Source organism: Oncorhynchus mykiss, chromosome 12 (assembly GCF_057628025.1).
Source record: "Oncorhynchus mykiss isolate SJ-2025 chromosome 12, ASM5762802v1, whole genome shotgun sequence".
NCBI lineage: Eukaryota > Metazoa > Chordata > Actinopteri > Salmoniformes > Salmonidae > Oncorhynchus > Oncorhynchus mykiss.
Window position 1 is genome coordinate 82,786,599 of NC_143033.1, and position 22,019 is coordinate 82,808,617.

General features: G+C 43.0%; 2 protein-coding genes and 1 long non-coding RNA gene across 4 annotated transcripts; 2 read left to right on the forward strand and 1 right to left on the reverse strand.

Annotated features, from left to right (window-relative positions):
* Positions 1 to 267: 267 nt before the first annotated feature.
* On the forward strand, positions 268 to 6,043 carry LOC110538982 (forkhead box protein J1-A). The gene is made up of 3 exons (XM_036938632.2): positions 268 to 505; positions 1,297 to 1,942; positions 2,851 to 6,043. Exons 2-3 carry the CDS (start codon positions 1,352 to 1,354, stop codon positions 3,712 to 3,714), a joined length of 1,455 nt encoding a protein of 484 aa, XP_036794527.2. The 5' UTR covers positions 268 to 505; positions 1,297 to 1,351; the 3' UTR covers positions 3,715 to 6,043.
* Positions 6,044 to 15,706: 9,663 nt separating this feature from the next.
* Positions 15,707 to 17,279, reverse strand: LOC149979406 (uncharacterized). The gene is made up of 2 exons (XR_016485358.1): positions 17,175 to 17,279; positions 15,707 to 16,145 (listed from the first exon to the last, which is right to left on the reverse strand). It is a non-coding gene; the product is annotated as an uncharacterized LOC149979406 (long non-coding RNA).
* Positions 16,560 to 21,951, forward strand: tsen54 (TSEN54 tRNA splicing endonuclease subunit). 2 transcript variants are annotated; one of them, XM_021625433.3, is made up of 11 exons: positions 16,560 to 16,871; positions 17,268 to 17,426; positions 17,641 to 17,704; positions 17,880 to 17,963; positions 18,178 to 18,276; positions 18,361 to 18,413; positions 18,533 to 18,634; positions 18,767 to 19,392; positions 19,589 to 19,649; positions 20,501 to 20,614; positions 20,793 to 21,951. In XM_021625433.3, the coding sequence occupies exons 1-11, from the start codon at positions 16,816 to 16,818 to the stop codon at positions 20,941 to 20,943; spliced, it is 1,569 nt and encodes a 522-aa protein (XP_021481108.2). In that variant the 5' UTR covers positions 16,560 to 16,815; the 3' UTR covers positions 20,944 to 21,951. The 2 variants fall into 2 exon arrangements, with proteins under 2 accessions (XP_021481108.2, XP_021481110.2); XM_021625435.3 differs by having other exon boundaries at positions 16,812 to 16,871; positions 17,268 to 17,489.
* The last annotated feature ends 68 nt before the right edge of the window (positions 21,952 to 22,019 follow it).

Here is a 22,019-nt window from a genome sequence, read left to right on the forward strand (position 1 = left end):
CAAAACCGTTCCATTCAACACATTTAGTACATTTCCATTTTCCATTTAAACTCATCTGATGGGATAAAGATCAATCTGATTTGTAAAAAATAAATAAAATACAAAAACCTATGTCCTTCCAACTCCCTTTTGGGGCACAAGACTGGATTTACTTGCGTGACGAACAAACCTGAGTGAGACTGATTAAAAATGAAGCACTATAGCAACAACCAAGCCAATAGAAGAACGGGAAGCTGTTTACAATGGGTGTACCGTTTCTATGGTTGCCGGACAAACCTCCTGCACCAGGTATTAAACTGCCCCCGGAGAGATCCTTAGCCGCTGCCACCGTTATAAAGACCTGTTTTTGAGACGTTGAATTGAACAAGCGCGCATCAGAGCGCCAAAGACATCTTGAGGTATTTTTTTCAACAGGTGCAAATCCTCAAGGCTAAAACGAGATTAATAATTTATCAATTGGCCATTTGGATTGTAAGGTATTTTCTCAGCAGTATATCAGATCAAGGTAAGCTTGTCATGTTTTTACATTATATTTATTTTTAAAATTAAAACATATTAGAATGAAGTAGGTTATCATTAAATTGTAGCAAATTATTATTGATATCTTGCCATAAAAATACAAAGCTGTTAATTGTAACTATTGTAAGGCTTTGTTGTAAAGTTAAATTACCAGCTAGCTATAAGCATCTTCATATTTTAAAAAAATTATTGAAACACTTAAATTAAATAATCTCAAATGTTATCTGATTTGGCACAATTCATTAATTTGTCTATAGCCTACTCTAGTTGATCACGTTGAGTCGTTTATCATAAATTCACTCGACATATATGAGTTTATAACAGTGCCTTTGTCTCAGCCTTTTTGTGGAGAGTCCCGTTTAATGGCTATAAACTATTATGTGTAGATAGGAGCGCAGTCTAGCCTACCTATCACTTTTCACAAAGGTTCTATGACCTCCAGACAGTCAACATCGGAACCAGTAAGAATAAACATTGCAGGTCTTTCGCACATCATTTCATTAATAACAGTCTTTATTCTGGGATTACAAACCCATGCACTCCTTTTGTTAAGCAGTTTCTAATCAAATATCAACATTTGAAAGATCTCAACTACATGCAGCTATTGTTCCTACAATTTGTTTCCCTACAAGTCACTGAATAGAACGTGCCATTACCACAGAGATAAACTATTTCAATTTACCCCCTGACATGCCTCAAAGGGCTCTGTTTTCAAATAGGGCTATCATTGTCCTTTTCAGCTTTGTTCATGTCGGGTGTATATTTTCTCCTTGTCAGGCTGTTGTCTGGTGGTATAGGGGTGAGCTTTAGCCATCGGAGCGGAGGGAGGACCATGCTGTCTCTAAGCTGTGCAGACCCCTGGCCCGAGGGCTCGGTGGGGCTGGAGGAGGAAGTGGTGACTGCCGCTGCTCATTCTGAGGAGCTGGACCTGGACGACAGCTCAGCCTCAGCAGGCTCCAGCAGCACTGGGGGCTCTGACAACCTGGATGACAGCTTGACCAGCCTGCAGTGGCTGCAGGAGTTCTCTATTCTCAATGCCAATGGGCCTCAACAGGCTCCTCTCTCCACTCACCACCAGCCTCACTTCTTTGGCCATCAGCAGCTGGGCTCTGAGGCTCCCGCTTCCCCTCTGGCTGGTGACCCTGCATCCATAGGCATGCCCCTCACCCCAGGCAAGCCCACAGCAGCAGCCTATTGTAGGATGCAGTCCCTGTCAGCCCTTCCTAGCCTGGTGGCCCATGGTCACTGTCCCGATGAGGTGGACTACAAGACAAACCCTCATATCAAACCCCCTTACTCCTACGCCACACTCATCTGTATGGCCATGCAGGCCAGCAAGAAGACCAAGATCACCCTCTCCTGCATCTACAAGTGGATCACTGACAACTTCTGCTACTTCCGCCATGCTGACCCCACCTGGCAGGTAAATGTTGCTAAAGTCACACCCACACACACACTTGAAAATGTGAAAATGGCTTTAATAGGATCCTTTAGACTAGGTCCTGTGAGAGGCTCTCTGTCACGTTCGTAACTTGACTATGTCTCGAGCAGCCAGATAGTGAGAGACAGAGAGAGAGAGAGTCCTCTTCAGCATCTGCGACAGAGGGCTCTGTGTGTTTTGGAGTGGGGCCAAGATGCAGCTGGGTTTTTCTTTAACAGGAACGAGTAAGAGCACAGTTCTTTCCAAATTCTGTATATTGAGAGCTCTGGGCCGTCTGCCACATTCTGAACAAGCATTAGCAGCTATGGTTTATGGGAATTAAGGGCTCTCATGGTACAAAGACGGCAGCAAATACTCCCGTAACTTACAAAGATTGTAGCAAATACTGCCTTGGACTTCCCCTTACTTGGCAGTGGGCATCTTGCTTAAGAAGACTTCATCCCCCACAACACACATTTTAGTGTGTGTGTGTTTTACATTATTTTTCAGAAATAGCTCCCAGGTTTTCTGCTTGAGCAACGAGAGGCAATGGAGGAGTATGGGGAGGGGCAGTATGGCATCAAAAGTGCAGATTCCCCATCAAAGGGAAGAAATTCTCTGGAAAAAGTTTAATTTGCTGGATAAATGATTAATTAAGTCGTTAGCCATACTCCCCAGGTCCAGAAGTTATACTAATTTCCTGAGCATTCTGTTATTGTAAGCCAGTGCATGGGGCAGATAATATTTAACAAAGGTCAGCAGGTCACTAGTTGTGGGGGGGGGGGGGGGGGGGGGCAGTGTTGAGCACCTGGTAAGGCTGAATGCAAGGGTACACAAGCTAATATATTTGATGGAGCAGGACTGAATGTGTACTGCCATGTCAATCATGTCCCCCTCATGTGCTATTTCAGAACTCCATCCGGCACAACCTGTCTCTGAACAAGTGTTTCATCAAGGTTCCGCGGCAGAAGGACGAGCCAGGGAAGGGGGGCTTCTGGAAGATTGATCCCCAGTACGCAGAGCGCCTCCTCAACGGGGCCTACAAGAAGAGGCGGATGCCCCCTGTCCAGATCAACCCTGCCCTGCAGAACAGGCTTAGGGCCAACCCCCAGCCCCTGCCCAGGGGCCTCTGTAACTCCACAGGCAGCCAGAGTGGGCTATGTGTCAATCCAGAGGCTCAGCAGCTCCTCAGAGAGTTTGAAGAGGCCACTGGAGCCGACCAGAACTGGGACCCCTGTCTGGCCGAAGGCACCATGCTGGGGGCATGGCCCATAAGAAAGGGAGGCCCTGGACACAAGAGGAAACACCCACTGGGCTCCAGGACTGCCATGGTCAAAGTCCCCCGGCACTCCAGCTCTCCTTTGCTGTCTTTGGAGGAGTATAGGGAACTGGGCTCCCTGAAGGGGAACTTTGACTGGGACGCCCTCCTGGATTCTGCACTGAGTGGGGAGCTGAGTCTGGACGGAGGGGGTCCACTGAGCCCCATCCCCCAGGAGGAGGACCTGATGGTGCGGGGGACCCACATCTGCCCCCTTGAGGCCCCCGCGGGGACAGCAGACAGCAGCCACGTGCTGGCGGAGACCCAGAGGAGCAGCGGAGCAGACTTTGAGGAGACGTTCCTGGCCACAGCATTCCTGCAGAGCCCCTGGCCAGAGGAAGAGGAGCAGGGATCTACCAACTTCCTGTGCAGCTCCACAGTCAACCTGGAGCAGCTCTTTGACCTGGGAGATTCCCTCGGCGGTGACCTCAGCAGTAAGATAGAGTATCTTCTCTAAAGACATGTTCTCCAATTCTTTGGCCTCCAAGACTCTTTGACTATACTGTGATGATGACACTACTAGATTATTGTTTAAAAAGAGAGGCACCACATGAACTAAATGGACCTTTTACACATGCATGTGTTTAAGATTTCTAGATGATGTTTTTTGAAATTGGTACAATAATGGATGACATCATTAATGCCTACAGAGCAAAAATGCCACAATGAACTGCAGTATTCCAAACGATTACTGGACAAAAACTATATCAAACCTACTGTTGGGACCATGACATTGGATAATAGACATTATCAATAAGACTTCGCTCACAGAGAAACAAAATATTCCTGTCTGAGGACAGGAAAACCACCAATATGTCTTTGTTTACATTCTGAATATATATGTGGTATTGAATGGATTGCAGGTTGACGTATGATAGAGGAATTGTCATCCAGGCACAAGGTGAGCAACAGAACATTGGAATCAACATTTTAGAAATGTATTTTTTTTTAGCATTAGATGAAATTACAAAGTAAGACTTTACAGTGACTGTACTCTTTGAAAGTTATGGACAGTTTCGAGATGCAAGGCCAACAGCTAATGATGAGTTGAGGTGTTGTACCTGACAGTGATGCAACGTTTTAGCTGCTTAAGAATAGTTGGTTTAGCATGCTGAATATTTCATAAAGGTTTATATGAATCCACCTCACAGGGAATACTATTATTTGTTGTGAAGATCTCTGGAATGTATGCATCAGACTTCAGGAATTTCGGTCCTGTACTGAATTTTCTACTGAAATGCTGAATGTCTGACTTTTAACGATCTGTGGATGCATTTGGATGAAATTCTGAAACTAGTGTCTATTTAATATCAATATACAATATCTGTAACTGAAGTGAAAGGAATACTATGATGATCAATGGAGAGATATTTGCCAAATTTCAACTAATTAGAAGAGTTTTTAGTCTTAAAATTGTTTTATGTGTGGGGTTTTCTATAATGACTACTTTCTGAATGCATTCTTTGAATAATGATCTTTTCACTTTAACTAAATGTATGCAGAACAATTTTAAACAGGTTGTTTTTAGCAAGCTTAGGATTGTCATATTATCAGCAGAGAGTGTAAATTTATATTTAATAATCATTAATTCAACTAATTTCAGTGAGTTAACCAGTTACAGAGAGCAGTAGAGGACAGATCTGGATGTCGTAAAGACAAGTTCATTCCAATGCAGAATAGCTCAAGGCAAGCTTCTCCTTTGCAATGGTTTCAGTGGCTTGTCAATGAATACCCGACCTTCAGGTTAGATGTGCAAAGAACAACACTTGGAAACAGAAGACCGGCAGTGTTTTCACCAAGGAAAGCTGATGGAGGCCTTTTAGTCAACAGAAGGAGACAATGCAAAAATGATGACATAAACAAGCAGGAATTACATGAACAAATGTTGAGTTATGAGATACTCTCTTGTTTTGTTTCAAGTCTACCTTTACCTGGAAATTGCTTTGTCTTTCCTCTGGTCTTACTAAACCCAATCACATGGTTTCAAGACATGAGTGAGTGAGTCTTAAGGGTTGATTTATGGCACAAAAAACGGTCAATTTTCAAACAGACATGGGGTGTACCTTTGGTGGTTCGTCGAAGTGTCATTCTGGTCATGCATGCCGCGACCGACGTAGTTTGTTAGCTAAGATAGCCACTTTAGCTAGCCAGTGACTCCTCCAGTGTGTTGATGTCATTTCACAGGAGTTGTGTTTGGAAAGAAGCTGTAGAGATCGGTAAGAAATGACCCTTCTGTAGCCAAATATCTTATTCATAAATTGTGTTTGTGTTTTTAAGCATTAAATTACCTAGTATAATGGTGCATTGATCAGTTATACAGTTTAAAGCCGCTATTTTTGTGTTTTTGCCCAAAGTCGACCTTTAACATGTATATTAAAATGTGCTACTATCTTGCAGAATAACTACTCCTGTTTTATTAGTGTTGTAAATCCACCATGAAGTCTGAAAGTGCAATCAATGTACAGTGAGTGATACTTGGTCTATTTTACATTACATTGAAGGGTAGTAATGCAGTTTACTTAGTCAGACCCAGTTCATGGTTTAATGTGTGGTACGGTATGGATACATTTTGATGGAAGGAAACTCCTCCTTTAAAAGTGAATTAACTACTATATTTTGTCAGTTGTGTATTAGCTCTTCCAAAACACTTGTCATCCAAGTTGACCCTATTGGCATCATACCTCAAGATTTCTTTATTTTTATGAAGATATGCATTCACGTGTGCATTCATACTCTGTTTATTTTTCTGTTTTTCCTTGACAATAAAAAAAACTTTAAAACTTGAATGAGTTTACATATATTTTTGTACATCTGGGTGCGGTGCTTTTGAAGATTTCTAGCCGTCTTTCCGTCTTTTTCTCCCTGTCTCTATTTTGTCTCTGTACATTCCTGATTCCACCCCATTAGTGTGTCTTCTGTGTGTGTGTGTGTGTCGGTGTGATTTACGCTTGCCTTTTCCTGCTCATCTCTTTTCGGGGGTGACTGTGCTCAGGCAGTGGATTGGGGTCTTTCTCTGGCTTTTGTCTGTGCTCAGTCAGACACTTGTCCCCCCCCCAGGGCTCTGCTCTGTGCTCCTCTCACTGGGTCAGTGTGGGGTCTAACAGGAACAAGTGTCCCACACCTCTATATATCCCTATCCTGTCTGTTCTGGACGTCTCTCTCTACTTCTGAAGATTAGCTAAGTACCATGTTCAGGGATCTTTATGAATATTTCCCTGTGGCGTTTTCAAATGAAGCCCGGTGTATAGCTAGCGTGTCATGGTGTAAAAGACTGGGACTGTCTTTACCACACAAATGTCTCATGTGGTAATCAGGAAAAAGTTGGAGCACATAGGTGAGAAATCCTATACCTCTGTATGGTGGACTGGACACCCAACCCTCCACGGGAAGGGTACGGTTCTCCATCTCCATCCGTGGTGCTCTCTGCTTGGGAAAGGAGAGCTGACAGTCTGAGTTAGCCTTCTCCCCCAGCCCAGCTCCACAGAGGCCCCCTGGACAGCAGTTATTACATGGTACAGTTGTCTGTCCAGGTGGAGTGCAGGGTTCATAATTATAATGTGTCAGGCTGGTTAGATGAGAGGCTGTTGGTAACATGATGCAGCCATTCTTCCCCAACCCTGCTGATGGCTGCAGGTAAGGAGAGCTCCCTATTGAAACGCTAACCCTCCCCGCCACTCGCTCGCTTGTCCCAACCCAGGAACGCTCCAAACTGAAAGTGCAAAAAGGCAACAACAGGAAAATGTGAATACCCAGTTATACATTATTCTGTCAAGGGACAGCAAAGCCAGACGTATCTTAGAGGTGTAAAAAGATACATGTGCAAAGCTTCCATTTGTTTTAGGTGATAAGCAAAAATGTAGTGAAAAACAAGTAGGAAAAGGAGAAGATCTTTTTTGAAATAAAAAAGAAACATCCAGCTAGTTTAACAAGAGGACCCGACCCAGGAGGTCACAAACTGAAGAACATATCAGCCACTAGAACGAGGGCACCAGGGCGTTGCCTTCACAATGTTTTTTTCCCCGTTGCCCCCACAACTCCATTGGTATTCAACCAGGCTGTGTACTGCAAAGGAGGGAGCGAGCCACTGATGGCTTAGGCAGCTCTACTCGTGAGTTCAGCTTATCCATCGGCTCCAGGAAAGAGGGAAAAAGGGAAAAGTGTTAAGAAGAGAGGGGGAATACATCTTTTTTATCACACGGCCAATGAAAGGCTGGTCTCCGGGGTAACTGCTGGTGCCATTGTTATGTAGACTGGAGGGAGAATGGGAGAGTGTATGTTACTGGTCCCTGCAAGGCCCAGGGAGGGGTTGATTAGGGTTGTGGACGGATGGCGTGGAAAGAGAGAGAGGTGGACAGCCCGCTCAGATTTATTATAGTGGCGGTGTCAGTCTTTGTAAAAGTGCACTTACCTTAGTAAAGTTAACCTCTACTCACACCCCCCTTCTGGTGGGGAGGAGGTGGATTCACAGTTTCTGCCTTAAAACACTGCCCCTTTAATACCCTGCCAGGGTATATTATGTATTGGAATAAGCCTCTTATGTTGTTCAGTCAAGTGAATGTCCTAGATAGTGCTCTGAATGGCCAATCATATGGGTAAAATAGATGCACTGTGCCATACACTGCCCTGACAAGATAAGTGGATCACAACAGCCCACTTTATTTTGTACCGTATGTTGCTTGTTTTTCATCTCTGTTCAGTGGGTGTGTGGAGGCGGAAGTAAAGTAAAAATGTGCCTTATCACATTTTCACTATGGTGCCTGAAAAATCAACAAGGTTACCACACACCATAAAACACATCAGAAAAACCCTTAAGTTTTATGCTGTGCTTTTGTGTTGATTTTACTATGCTCTGAAACAACCTCTAGAAACACATGTTTCAGTACAGGTTCACTGCTGTGAAATGATACAAAATACTGGTAAAAGAGGAATATGTCAAAGGTCAAATAGAATCAAAGTCAATATTAGGCTGATGCCAAATGTGTTTGATATGTTGAGGTCAGGCGAACGCTGTGGACCATTGTGAGAGGGATGTGTGGTGGTGAGTGTGTATTTGGTGTGACAGTGTGTGTTTGTGTTTTCCTCTGCTGCAGCAGTGTGGGTCGATGTCTCTTTGTCAGTGAGACACAGGCAGAGGGGTAATCTGACATCCATCAGCGGCTTAGTGAGCAATACACACAGTGTGTAACCACAGGGAAACAATACCCAGGGAAACAGTGGGAGGGCCCAGCATTCATTACACAAGGCTGGGGAACGTCTTTTGTAGGTGTTGAAGAAGACAGAATGAGACAGCAAATGATTGCAGTGACAAGGACATTTCTGGGGTTTTCCAGTAAACTTGAACCTTTTCCCCTATTGCTGAGAGAGGATGTTCCTAAGGGAGCTATCTTTCATAGAGGTTACTAAAAGAGGTTACTAAAACCAGCCAGTCAGTTTAAGGGTGCCACATTTTGCTGTTAGGAAGAGGTTAACCTCTCTGGGATATGTGGGACGGTAGCGTCCCACCTGGCCAAAAGTCAGAGAAAATGCAGAGCGCCAAATTCAAATAAATTACTATAAAAATCTAACTTTCATGAAATCACACATGTAAGATAGCAAATTAAAGCTACACTTGTTGTGAATACAGCAAACATGTTAGATTTCAAAAAGGCTTTTCGGCGAAAGCAAACGATACTATTATCTGAGGATAGCACCATAGTAAACAAAGAGAGAGAACCCTGCAGGCGATACACAAAATGCAGAAATAAAAATATAATTCATGCCTTACCTTTGACAAGCTTCTTTTGTTGGCACTCCAATATGTCCCATAAACATCACAAATGGTCCTTTTGTTCGATTAATTCCGTCGATATATATCCAAAATGTCAATTTATTTGGCGCATTTGATCCAGAAAAACACCGGTTCAAAGTTGACTACAAAATATCTTAAAAGTTACCTGTAAACTTTGCCAAAACATTTCAAACTACTTTTGTAATACAACTTTAGGTATTTTTTAACGTAAATAATCAATAAAATTGAAGACGGGATGATCTGTGTTCAATACAGGAGGGAAACAAACTGTAGTATGCTTTCTGGTCATGCGCCTCTATCTAACAGTACACTTCAAGTGACCCTCGTTCAAGATGGCCGTACTTCTTCATTACACAAAGGAAAAACCTCAACCAATTTCTAAAGACTGGTGACATCCAGTGGAAGCGATAGGAACTGAAGGTCCCTCAGAAAAGGGACAAGAAGGTCCCTTAGAAATCTGGATTCCCAATGAAAACCCATTGAAAAGAGAGTGACGTCAAAAAAAATAATCTGAATGGTTTGTCCTCGGGGTTTCGCCTGCTAAATAAGTTCTGTTATACCCACAGACATGATTCAAACAGTTTTAGAAACTTCAGAGTGTGTTCAATCCACATCTACTAATAATATGCATATCTTATCTTCATGGGGATGAGTAGCAGGCAGGTGAATTTGAGCATGCATTTCATCCGGACGTGAAAATACTGCCCCCTGTTAACCAGTCGGATGTACTAAAATTAATATGGGGGAAACAATAGGTGGCTCAAAATGTATTTGTTTTTATTATGGATCCTCATTAGCTGTTGTCTTGGCAGCAGCTACTCTTCCTGGGGTCCAGCAAAATTAAGGCAGTTATATATAATTTTCAAAACATTACATTACACAACAGATTTCACAACATATTAAGTGTGTGCCCTCAGGCCACTACTCTACTACCACATATCTACAACACAAAATCCATGTGTACGTGTGTGTACAGTGCGTATGTTATTATGTGGGTGTGTATGCGTGTGTCTGTGCCTGTGTCTCTTCACAGTCCCCGCTGTCCCATAAGGTGTATTTTTATCAGTTTTTTCAATCTGATTTTACTGCTTGCATGAGTTACTTGATGTGGAATAGAGTTCCATCTATTCATGGCTCTATGTAGTACTGGGACAGACCTCTCCCCATCTTAGCTACTGTTACATCAATATGTTTTGACCACAACCGTTTACAATCCAGGATTACTCCAAGCAGTTTAGTCTCCTCAACTTCCACATTGTTCATTACAATATTTATTTGAGATTTAGGGTTTGTTGAATGATTTGTCCCAAATACAATGCTTTACGTTTTTGAAATATTTAGGACTATCTTATTTCTTGACACCCATTCTGAAACTGACCTCAGCTCTTTGTTAAGTGTTGCAGTGATTTCACTTGCTGTGGTAGCCTACGTGTATAGTGTTGAGTCATCAGCATACATAGACACACAGGCTTTACACAGAGCCAGTGGCAGGTCATTAGTAAAGATTGAAAAAAGAAAGGGACCTAGACAGCTGCCCTGGGGAATGCCTGACTCTACCTGGATTATGTTGGAAAGGCTTTCATTAAAGAACACCCTCTGTGTTCTGTTAGACAGGTAACTCTCGATCCACAATATAGTAGGGGATGTAAAGCCATAACACATACGTTTTTCCAGCAGAGGATTATGATTGATAATGTCTAAAGCTGCACTGAAGCCTAACAAAACAGCTCCCACAACTTTTTTTTTTACTAGAGAGACCTAAGACAACAACATAGCAAGGCAGCAACACATGACAACACAGCATAGTAGGAACACAACATGACAACAACATGGTAGCAACACAACATGGTAGCAGAACAAAACATGGTACATTAGCTAAGTCATTTGTGTAAGTTCCGTACATGTTGAATGCCCTTCTCAATAAGTGTGCTGAAAATCTGTTGTTAATTTGTTTACTGTGAAATAGCATTGTATCTGGTCAAACACCATTTTCCCCAAAAGTTTACTAAGGGTTGGTAACAGGCTGATTGGTTGGCTGATGATTTTTGCTTCCCTCCAGGCCTAAGGGCACACACTTTCCTGTAGGCTTAGATTGAAGAGATAGCAAATAGGTGTGGCAATATCGTCCGCTATCATCCTCAGTAATTTTCCATCCAAGTTGTCAGACCCCGGTGGCTTGTCATTGTTGATAGACAACAATATTTTTTTCACCTCTTCCACACTCACTTTACGGAATTCAAAATGACACCTGTCTTTCATCATTTGGTCAGTAATGCATGGATGTGTAGGTTCAGAATTTGTTGTTGCCATGTCATGCCTAAGTTTGCTAATCTTGTACTAAAATCTTTCCAATGAAAAATCATTAAGGTAGTTTGTAATATCAGTGGGTTTTGTGATGAATGAGCCATCTGATTTAATGAATGATGGAGCAGAGTTTGCCTTTTTGCCCAAAATGTCATAAGGTGCTCCAAAGCTATTTACTATCATTCTTTATATAATTTATCTTTGTTTCATAGTACAGTTTCTTCTTCTTTGGTTCAGTTTAGGTCACATGATTTCTCAATTCACAGTACGTTTGCCAATCGGCTGTGCAGACAGATTTATTTGCCATTCCTTTTGCCTCAACCCTCTCAACCATAAAATGTTTCAATTCCTCATCAATCCACAGGGATTTAACAGTTTTTACAGTCATGCTTATTAGTAACCGGGTGCATGCTTATTAGTAACTGGAATAAGCAATTTCATAAATGTGTCAAGTGCAGCACCTAGTTGCTCCTCATTACACACCACATTTTCAACATTGGAATAACTATAAAACTTCTTGTATGACCTCTTATACACTATATTAGGCCCAGCCTTTGAAACTTTGGGTTTCCTAGATACTGTATGGCTACTATAAAGTGTATAAATGAATAATGTTAATAAACAAATGAAATTGCAATTAAAGTTCTGCATTAGGGTTAGCTGTACTAATCATTTTATAAATGTGCACCTGTCAAGAAGTGTTCCCTACTCAGACATAAGTGTTATGTGTCATGGTTCCTGTGTTTCCTAATTAGCATGTATGTTACGCTGTCCAGGTAACAGTCAGCAAGGTGAGTCACTCCAGAGAGAGAACAATAGTCCCAGAGATCTAGTCCCTCTGAAGCCGCTTAAAGCAGAATCAGTCTCAGTTTACACCTCTGTGTTCAACATCTCACTTCATCGTTGTTCTCCCTTAGCAAGGAAGAAATGCATCTGACCATATGACATGATGTGGCAAAAAATATACAGTGTAATTTTGGAGGAATTAATGAATTGGTTGTAGCAGTGGAAGCTGAAGTGTGGGCACTCTATGGATTTCCCAGCAAGCCTTGCGGCAGTGATAAACTAAAGCACCCTGTTGGCCCTGAGCAGGTGACGCAGGGAGACGGCGAAGCCATTGTAGAGACAGACAATACAACAGCAGCGATGCACACCTTGGCCACATACCTCTGGAGGAAGTGACCAGATCAACTGACACCGGATCATTCCGTACCCTAGAGAGAGCTCCTCAGACTGTCCCTCCCTTGGGGGGGTGGAGGGGAGGGACATTTACTGAGGAACAAAAAACAAACATAAACAAGGACCATGGCAGCTGGGGGCAGGCTGAGCCGTATGCGTTCCTGGCAGCCGTGGCTGACCTTGGCCGGGCAAGCACAGACCTGCCTCTCAATGCTGGGTGGGAGAGGCACCAAGCCGCTTGCAGGACTTGGCCTGACTCAATGAGAAAAGAAAATAACACTCTGGGCAAACAAGAGCATAGTAAGCTCTTTCCACCTCACTCCCTTTTTTATTGATTCTTTTAGTTATTTATTTCTCTACACTCATCGGATTCCAGCGAACAGCTTGGCTACTGCCCCCCTTTGCTTTTTACTACAGAGGATACTTTCTTTTTCTCTTATTCTACTCTTACTCACTCCTTTCCAGACTTTAATTTGATTTCTTTATTTCTTTGTTTTTCACAGTGGAGATGAGGCTTTGAAACGTTGCTGTTTTACATATCTTAGGGGCTCCCCTCAATAGGTGAGCTGCCGTGGCGACAAAAGCCATAAAAGCCCCCCAGGCCTGGTCGAAGCGTAGGACCCCCTCACTGCTTGGCTCAGCCAGAGCTTTCTCTCAGCACCCCTCCACGGCTCTGTCCCTCCATTCATTGGTGTTGCCTCTCACCCCCAGCAAAGAGCACAGCGGTTTGCATCGGGTGCATCCACTAAATGATTTGATCGGAGGAGACGTGGGATGGAGTGAAACAGAGACCTCCCAGGTCATTTCCCACACCACATTACAGCCCCCAGTGTGAATGTCTGGGTCTCCCTTTCCCGTTTCATCTGTCTCTCTCTCTCCCCCCCCTTCCATCTGTCTCTCACTTTCTACCTCTCCGTTTTCCTCTCTCTCCATTCTCCTCTCTCTGTCTAGGGGTGAAGGTAGATGTAATTTCTTACCAAAATACATCAAAGGGCTCCTTTACTAGGCTACCCGCGCACGTTCATCCACTCGCAACATATTTCCAGCCTCCAAACAGTTGTGAATGGAAAGAGACATCTGTTCCACAAAACACCACAAAGTGTAATGACATTTTGGTGGTCATTAGGCCAGAATTTATGCATCCACTGCTGTCCTTGCATGTTTCAGTGTCGGCCATTCATCTCTGCCTCTCTCTCTCTCCTCATCTCTGCCATCACTCATTTGTAGTGTGGTGGTGTTAATGGGACTAGGTTGATTTGTGTGTGACGATGGGAATGCTTTATTACCTTTCCGGTCAGAGCTTGTCAGGTTTTCACATTATTTTTTGTGCAGAATTATAGGATGTGTGTGTACTGTTCAAAACAGGTCAGAGGATACAAAATGAAGCATAACATAGGCCTACGTTTACTTTTAACTGCTGGCTTTAAGGTCATTAGTCAGTTGACAAACGGTAGCTGGCTTGATGTATCAGCTGTGTAAAGGAGTTGATCAAGCATTCAAACTGTGTGTGTTTGCGTGTGTGTGTCAGAATGCCGTTGCTACACCTGACTGGCTGTGGTAAATCGGATCTGGCCAGCCACCTCTTGCTGCTGTCTTTACAGTTTGGCCATGGGAGGGGCCAGGGTGTTTGCGTGGGTGATCTTTAGCCTCCTGTCAGGGATCAGACAAACACTTATTAACTGAGAGGAATGCAAACAAGCGAGAGCTAGAGCTGGAACACAGGACAAGACAGGGATGGAGGAGTAGGAGGGGTGCCCCCATCTTGTAAACTCCCCACATATGGATTCATCCAGAACATTCTAGAACAATGGAGTCCACTGGGGGAGTAGGTCCTAGGACACTGTGACCTTTTATATGTTACAGAATACAACATATTACACAGCATGTTGCTCTTACATAGTTTTAGTAAGTTGCATTTGTACTCTTTTCTGTTACTCAGGTTAAAAGCATCTAATAATTGAATTCATGTTTCATATGTTATCACATGACACAACTTAATTTATAAGGCCACAAAGGTACTGTTCTCTTGTTGCAAGGTACCCTGTAGACTGTTGTGAGAGGTGTGAGGCAGAATTACGACCTGTTTTGTCTCTACATCCCTATAGTCACCATGTTATAATTTGTGAAAGTGGCTTGGGACTAGAGCAAGGAGGAAGGGCCATGGGTCATCCCCTTGTCACATTGAGAGGGTGCCAATGTAAGTGCACTGAGACTGAAGACAAATGACAACAGATTTAACAGATTAGTGCCAGAGGACCCACAGCACTTGGATGAGACTGAGCGTAATGTTGAGGATATGAGGTGTTAGACCCTCTGTGGTGTGCCTTTGTTTGATAATGGTTGAGAACTAGGCAGTCAGTTTTACCACTGCCCTCAAGATCTGTTTGCAAACAATACTGATTCCTGGATATGTGTAGCCTATAAACAGACATCCTGAACTTTTCTTTAGTTTGAATGTGAACGTATGTTTTAGTGGACGGTAGTGAGGTTGGTACATTTGGTTTAGTATTTCATTGCAGGGGGCTGGATTATTTCCTACATTTTACTCGTTACATCTCCACAATTTTATTTGACTGGTAACTCAAGTAAATTAAATGTAAAAGGCCCAATGTACCATACCATAGTAAATACTGGATGTTGACTTTGTGTAAATTCCTCTGTCTGTGTTTTGTCGTTACATTTGTCTATTGCTGGCAGCACCACATCACTAAGTCAAATTCTGGGTATGTTTAAATGGACTTGGTGAATAGAAGTGATTCTGATCCTAAAGAATTGTAATCTTCAATCTAAACTTCTACTTCTCTACATTGAGCACTATAACTTTGCAAGCAAAAAGGATGACTTTTTAGTGTGACCTCTGGCAGTCAGCCCCTCAGTGTTACAGTTACTGGGATCCTTAGGGCGTGTTTTGCAAGTCAGCAAACCACACAAAGCAGGAATACCCTGCTCTGGCCGATTGAGAATGCAAAGGCCCAATTCAGTGTGTTAAACAGCAGATTAAAGAGTCAGGCCAACTGAAAGGCCACAGCGCAACCCCAGACCCAGGAGTTAAGGACCCATGAATAACATGTGGAGACTCACACACAAAGGTACTGTGTCACTCACACCAGAGACGGAATGTTGACCTCATGTCTCGCACAGGAATACGTCAAGGTGTAAAACATGCTATGCCACGGTTGACTGAAACGTTTTATTACATGTTTGAAGTATGTCCACAAATATCTATATATGCAGCTCATTGTTGAGGATTTTTTATTTTACTCCAGACTACAGATGTGATAGCAGCATTACGGAGCTTTAATAATCTGATACATATTGTTATATCAGAAGTCTTTCCGCATGGGTGGTCTAGTTAGGCTAGAAGACACAGCATTGTCAGCTTTGGTAGTGGTCACCATGGAGATGGGCTAGACTTGGGGAGCTATCCGGCTTACTGGAAACGTGGTTTATTGTTGACTTTCAGGGAAGGGGAGGGGGCCTGCTTGTGAGGGGTGGGAGGGGAGCATGGTCTCTTACTTCCTGGTAGTATTTTCTCAGCGGGGCATTCTCTCATTGTCCATGCATCTAAATGCATCTCTCTCACCTCTCACGTCAGGTGTGATGACTCGTGGCCAGGCCTGTCAAAGGGCAAGTCGTAAGAAGGTTGCACATATAATACATGCACCCTTCCAAGAGCCCTTTCATTCACAACATTGGTAAACTATTTATATTACAAAGTGAGAAAATCTAAATATGATATGATAAAAATGCAGAGAAGGCATTTATCAATATTAATCAAAAATAATTCAATAATAATTCACATATGAATGACATACCAGTGGTACTATGGCGCAATAAGATTGTGTTTAACACTTGTCTATTTAGAGAATTGCAGAGACTGTTTTCCCTGTGGCCTTATCACAGCAGATAAAAAGCCTTATTTCCCAGACTTCATTAGCATCAGTAATATACGAGTGTATTGTGAAATAAAAATGTAAAATGTTGTGCTTTGCTGCCCTCTTGTGAACTGTATGAGAACTTCTTTCAAAAATGTACAATGGCGTGCACTAGGACCCGGTCGTCACTAGTTACCACAGCCACAATTATGGCTAACCCCCGTCTATTTCTACAATGTATCTTGTTATAATCAGATTTTGAACCTAACCTCATGCCTAACGCTAACATTATATTAAGACCCCAAAAAATAATGTTAGTTTAAATAATTTTTTTTAAGATACAGACAATTTTGTCTTTGCGGCTGTCTATTGGAAACCCTAGGAAGATTTGACAGCCGTCTACCTATCAAACATGGCTGACCAAAACAAAACATCAGCTGAAGTAGAATTCGGCAATGAATTACTAAAGTAAGTGTACAGTTTAAACGCCGTGTCTTTGAATAGGCACCGGGTGAATCGTTTCTTACATAATAGTTTTTGTCACATAAGTTAGCTAATTTAGTACAGTTTTGTTGTGATATTCGAGCTGTTATAAACGTGTTAGCAGCTAGCTAGCTAACCCATTCATAGACGCTAACTGCTACGGACAACGCTAGCTAGGCAATCTGAATGTGGTTGTCCTGTCTTTATCAGCGCGGTTAAATATTTTAATGTTTTTCTAACCGAGCTCATTAAATGGAAGACCGGCATTTTTGGGGGGTGATTTCTTACCATATATAGTGCAAAAGACGTGTAGCCAGTGCTGACACCAATTGTAGACAGAGTCAGTCCTTGTAACTTGTTTTGCTTCTGGTTCAATGACAGCCCATCTGAGCTGTTCGAAGCCCGCACGCGCAGCCACAAGATCCCGGTGCGCGGGCAGAAGGATTTCATTCCCACTGGGTCGGATCAGCAAAGGGATAGGCTTCAGCAGAGTTTGGACGAGCACTGGAATCTAGTATCTGAGGAGCGAGTGGAGAGGTTGTGAGTAATGGATGGTGGAACCAAGGACGACTAGAGTGACGGCTCCTAGTAGAATTAGATACTGTATGTGTCATCAACTTTAGACTGTTGGTGTGGTTAGATGATTATACCTAGTCCATATGTATTTGCAGCTAAACAAACATGTCAATTCATTGGTATTACTGTGCTTTACAGCTGGTGGCGTGACTGACTCCTTGTATGTTTTTGTGCCCAGGGGGAACCTGGTGAAGGCAGTGTGGATTCCCAGTGACATGATAGTGGAGCTACAGTCACCAGCAGTGAGTAATGGTCCATCAGAGAGAGCGAAGGACCTTGTCATGACAAGCTCTCTGCCTCTGCTGATGTCTATTCGAACTCACCAAGAGCTCACCTCTCATTAACATTTAGTATAGGCTAATGTCTAAAGCTTTCACATGAAAACTGACATTACATTCATTCTCTGTTCTGCTGTAGGGGAAGTTTTGGCAGACTATGGGGTTTTCTGCCCATGGTAAGCAATGTCTACATCCAGAAGAGGCTCTCTATCTAATGGAGTGTGTAAGTGCATGGGCTCCGCGTTGCCAATAAACATGTTAATCGGGGAATTGTTACCAGCTCACACCATTCAGGTTATAATTATCCCTGGTCGGATTGTTGTTCACCTAATAAAGACATTTCCATTAGTTTGATACATGTGGATCCAAATAAGACAAACACAGTTTGTCATTTTTATCTTAGAATTGTTACCCCTTGTGATCCTCAAAATGAATAGGGAAACCTGCAAGTGTTCTACCAAGACCTGCCACTGTCCATCCAAGAGGGCTATGAGAGATTTCTATACTCGAAGACAATGAGTGTACAGCATTACCAGGTATGAGAAAAGACAATATAATACAATTCCAGCAAGTCTAAACTTATGATTTGACGTAACGGGATGATTTTATTTCCTCTAAAGGTTTTTGGCCATTTGAAACGACTTGGCTATGTGGTGAACAGATTTGATCCCAGGTAATTGTCTCCCTCATGGACATGACCTAGTCTAGATTCTAAGGCCATTCCTTTCCTTTTCCTTAGTTGCATGCAAGCGACTGTATTTATGATCTGAGGATTGGTGTTGTTCCCTGTAGTTCTGTGCCATCGCAGTATGAGAGGCAGTTGAACCTGCCCCAGTCCCGAGACAGATCAGGAAGACTTCCGAAGAGGAAACGCAGCCACAGCCCCACCTCCAGGTGAGTGAGCAGACACAGACACACCCAGTTTATATTTAGACATGGTTTAATCACTCAGTCAACCCACACGCCTCAAAGCGATTACTGTCCAATGGGAAACCCTGCCTTTCTGCCTCTTCTAATGCGCTCCAGGCACACAGGAACACAGGAGGGCCCCACTTCTAAGAGAATGGAGGAGGAGAAAGACTGCAACAGAGAGGAAGAGGACAAGAATCCTGACTCTCTTCCAGATCTTTCAGCCCCAGACATTGACGAAATCCAAACAGCATCACACGTTGACCCCACCACTTCAACCGAGGGTGGCCAGGGCAGGAGCTGGTGGTCAAAGGAAGGCTCCCCAGACCCTGACTCTGAGCTGCCAGGTCAGCCCCAGAGCTCCCCTCGCTGGGACTTTAGCTCCATCCCCTTCCCAGACCTGGGCTCCAGAAGCTGGCTCCCCAGCAGTCTGACCTCCCCAGACCCCTGCCTGCTGCCCGGCGCTGTGGGGTCAGTGGGGGCCTGCGATGTGGCCCCCTGGCTGCAGAGGCTCAACCTGCGGGAGGTGAGGATGTCCCGGCGTGAGTGTGAGAGGGAGCGGGACAGGGACCGGTACCGGAGGGACATCAACCAGGACAGAGAGGTACGACGTTGCAGGAACTGGGCGGAGTACCAGGAGCTACAGGGGAGAAGGATTCAACGGAACCGCAGAGATAGGCCAACACACCTGTGGGAGGGGCCGGTCACACCCCTACATGACCCTGCACAGGTCACTTCAACTGGTAAAACTAATCTGGACTTCATTGCTGTCAATGACAAGTTCCTATAAGTTCCATTATCTGTTTACTCTCTGATTCATCGTTACATGAACCCATTATCCCATGTGGTTTATCGAAGTTGAATTACATTTTTCATAAGCAGCATCTTGAATGGTTAAATGTCTAAATGGTTTTGATGTTTATTCCTTCTTGGACGCAGGTGAGCTGCTGGACAAAATCAGTGTGATCAAATCCACACGGCTGCTGGAGGGAGCATCCAGGTATTCCTCTTTAGTATCTTATCACGAACCCTGAAGTGAATTTAGTAGGAAATGCTAGCTGAGTGTTCCATCCCGGTTCGTGGTAATTGTATCTCCCTGCTCATTCATAATAACATCTATTAAGATGAGTGAAATTACAGTTAACAAAAATGTACGCTTAATCCAGTATAAACTAATGTATAGGATTTATTATACAGGAGACAAAATTCACTAATTCTACAGCTCACTGGCAGTCATGTCTTAAGTGTAAAACTAATAATGACTCAATAATCCATGCTTTCTGGGAATGCTGTAAAGTTGTGGGCAGAGCTAGAAAGTTGACCTTCAGAAGTATTACAATATAAATGTACTTTTAATCTGTCTGTCTTCATATTTCAAGACCATTGCATATGGGGGTGTAGTAAGATATCCAATGGGTTGGACAATTCTCATCTTGAAAAAATCAGGGAAATCAATCCATCCGCCATAATTAACACAATGGAAAAATCTAAGGATTTATTATGTAAATATTTAAATAGTATGGGCAACAGAGAAAAACAAATTGATACAATTTCAGGCCAAGTGGCAATCAATAATACAGGCACTAAGGATGGGGGTGTGAGCATGCTGGTCTGGGCAGATGAGATGTAGTCACTGTTTGTGTGCATCTGTACATTTTTGTTCATTTTGTATATGGAGTGGAAAAATGTATAAATAATAAGACGAGTGAAACCCTATACTGTGGGTTTGTTAAATATGATTAACATTATGTCCTAGGATGATATATACAATATGACGTAGAGGTGCATTTTATATATTACATCTATTTCTATGCTGCCTGCCTTGTTTGACTTTGGGCTTTGTCTTCTCAGTTTGAAAGGTTCAGAGGAGTGGAGAATCTGTTTCAACATTTACCAACCCGACACGGTCGCTGAATTCAAGAAGAGCGCTCCTGGAAAACCCTATTCCCGCATGTGTGTGTGCAGGTAAACATCCCAAAACTGGCAGGGTTTTTTTGCATACTTTATAATCAGTAAAAATAATACATTAAAAAATAATACAATTTTCAAAAGAGATGTCACAAGACCACCTGCCATCGAAATCCTAAATGCACTATTATCAAATGCTACTGCATGCTGAATATTGTCTGCTGTCTTCTCCCAGTTTCGATGGTCCAGTGCCTGACTTGTGGACACTGAAATTGCTGGCTTTCCAGAGTGGGGACGTCCCGGTCACCTATGCAGTGGTGGACCACGGGGACATCTCCTTCTACTCCTTCAAGGACTTCCAGATACCCACAGACACGTCCTTCTGAGGGCCTGACCACAGTAAACAGTCACACAGCCCTGGTTTAACTACTGCACCATGCCAGGGCTGCCTGCGGTGGATCTGAAACTCTGCAACTGGAACTAATGCCAAAGAAATGAACAAAACGTAATTCTCTTAGTGAATTGATGGACTGCAGTCCTCACACTGTTTGATGCTGTAGTATGCCTTCCTCTTGTGTTGCAGACTTCTTTTAGTGGCATATGATCATCTGCATCTGAAGGCAACCTACATTGTCACCTCTCCAAACAATGTCATCATGTCTTATACCAAGCATGGTTTTGTAAAGCCTCTGAAGATTTTGAACCGAATTGGCTCGGTTTTCTTCTGCCTTTATCTCATCACCACCATTAGTTTTCTGGTATTCATATACTGTATCACGAGTGGCTTCACTATGTATGCACTTAGTATAGATGTGCTATGTGTACATCATGCGTATATCTCAGCCCTTTATTTTTGTCTATCTGCCCATATTTTAGATCCAATCAGCTTTACTGACTGGCCTTTTGTTGTTGTAACCTCACATGTTTAAGTTACCTAACTCCCGATCTCTTGTTTTTTTGTTTCAAATTGCTTGTAAATGATTGCCTTTATCTTCACATTATGTCTTTGTGGTTGAGTTATTGGTGCATTGTTCTCATTGTCCTTCCTAACAAAACCAATCCCCCCAAACCCAAGTAGTGCCTACCATACACTTCTGCCCATTACATAAAGAAAACAACCTTTATTCTACTTTTATGACATTCTGTCTGAAATCTATGGGACTAGTAAGCCTGTGTAATAACATTTTCTTTCCATTTCCTTTGTGTGGCCTAATCTGAAGATGTAAAGCACATACTCTTCTCTCTTATATCAGTCCACAAACTCAGTGGTGTTAAAACATTGAGATGAGGTTACTGACCACAACCTGCTCCTCTCAGCTCTAGCTTACCAGCAACCTTGTCCATCAGTCCTTCTGTGATGTGCAGTACAATAAATACACTGGATTTCCACCCTTCAGGATCACATTGTCTCTAAGTCAATAGGTTAGGAGGAGATTTGATCCATAATTTTTTCACCTTTATT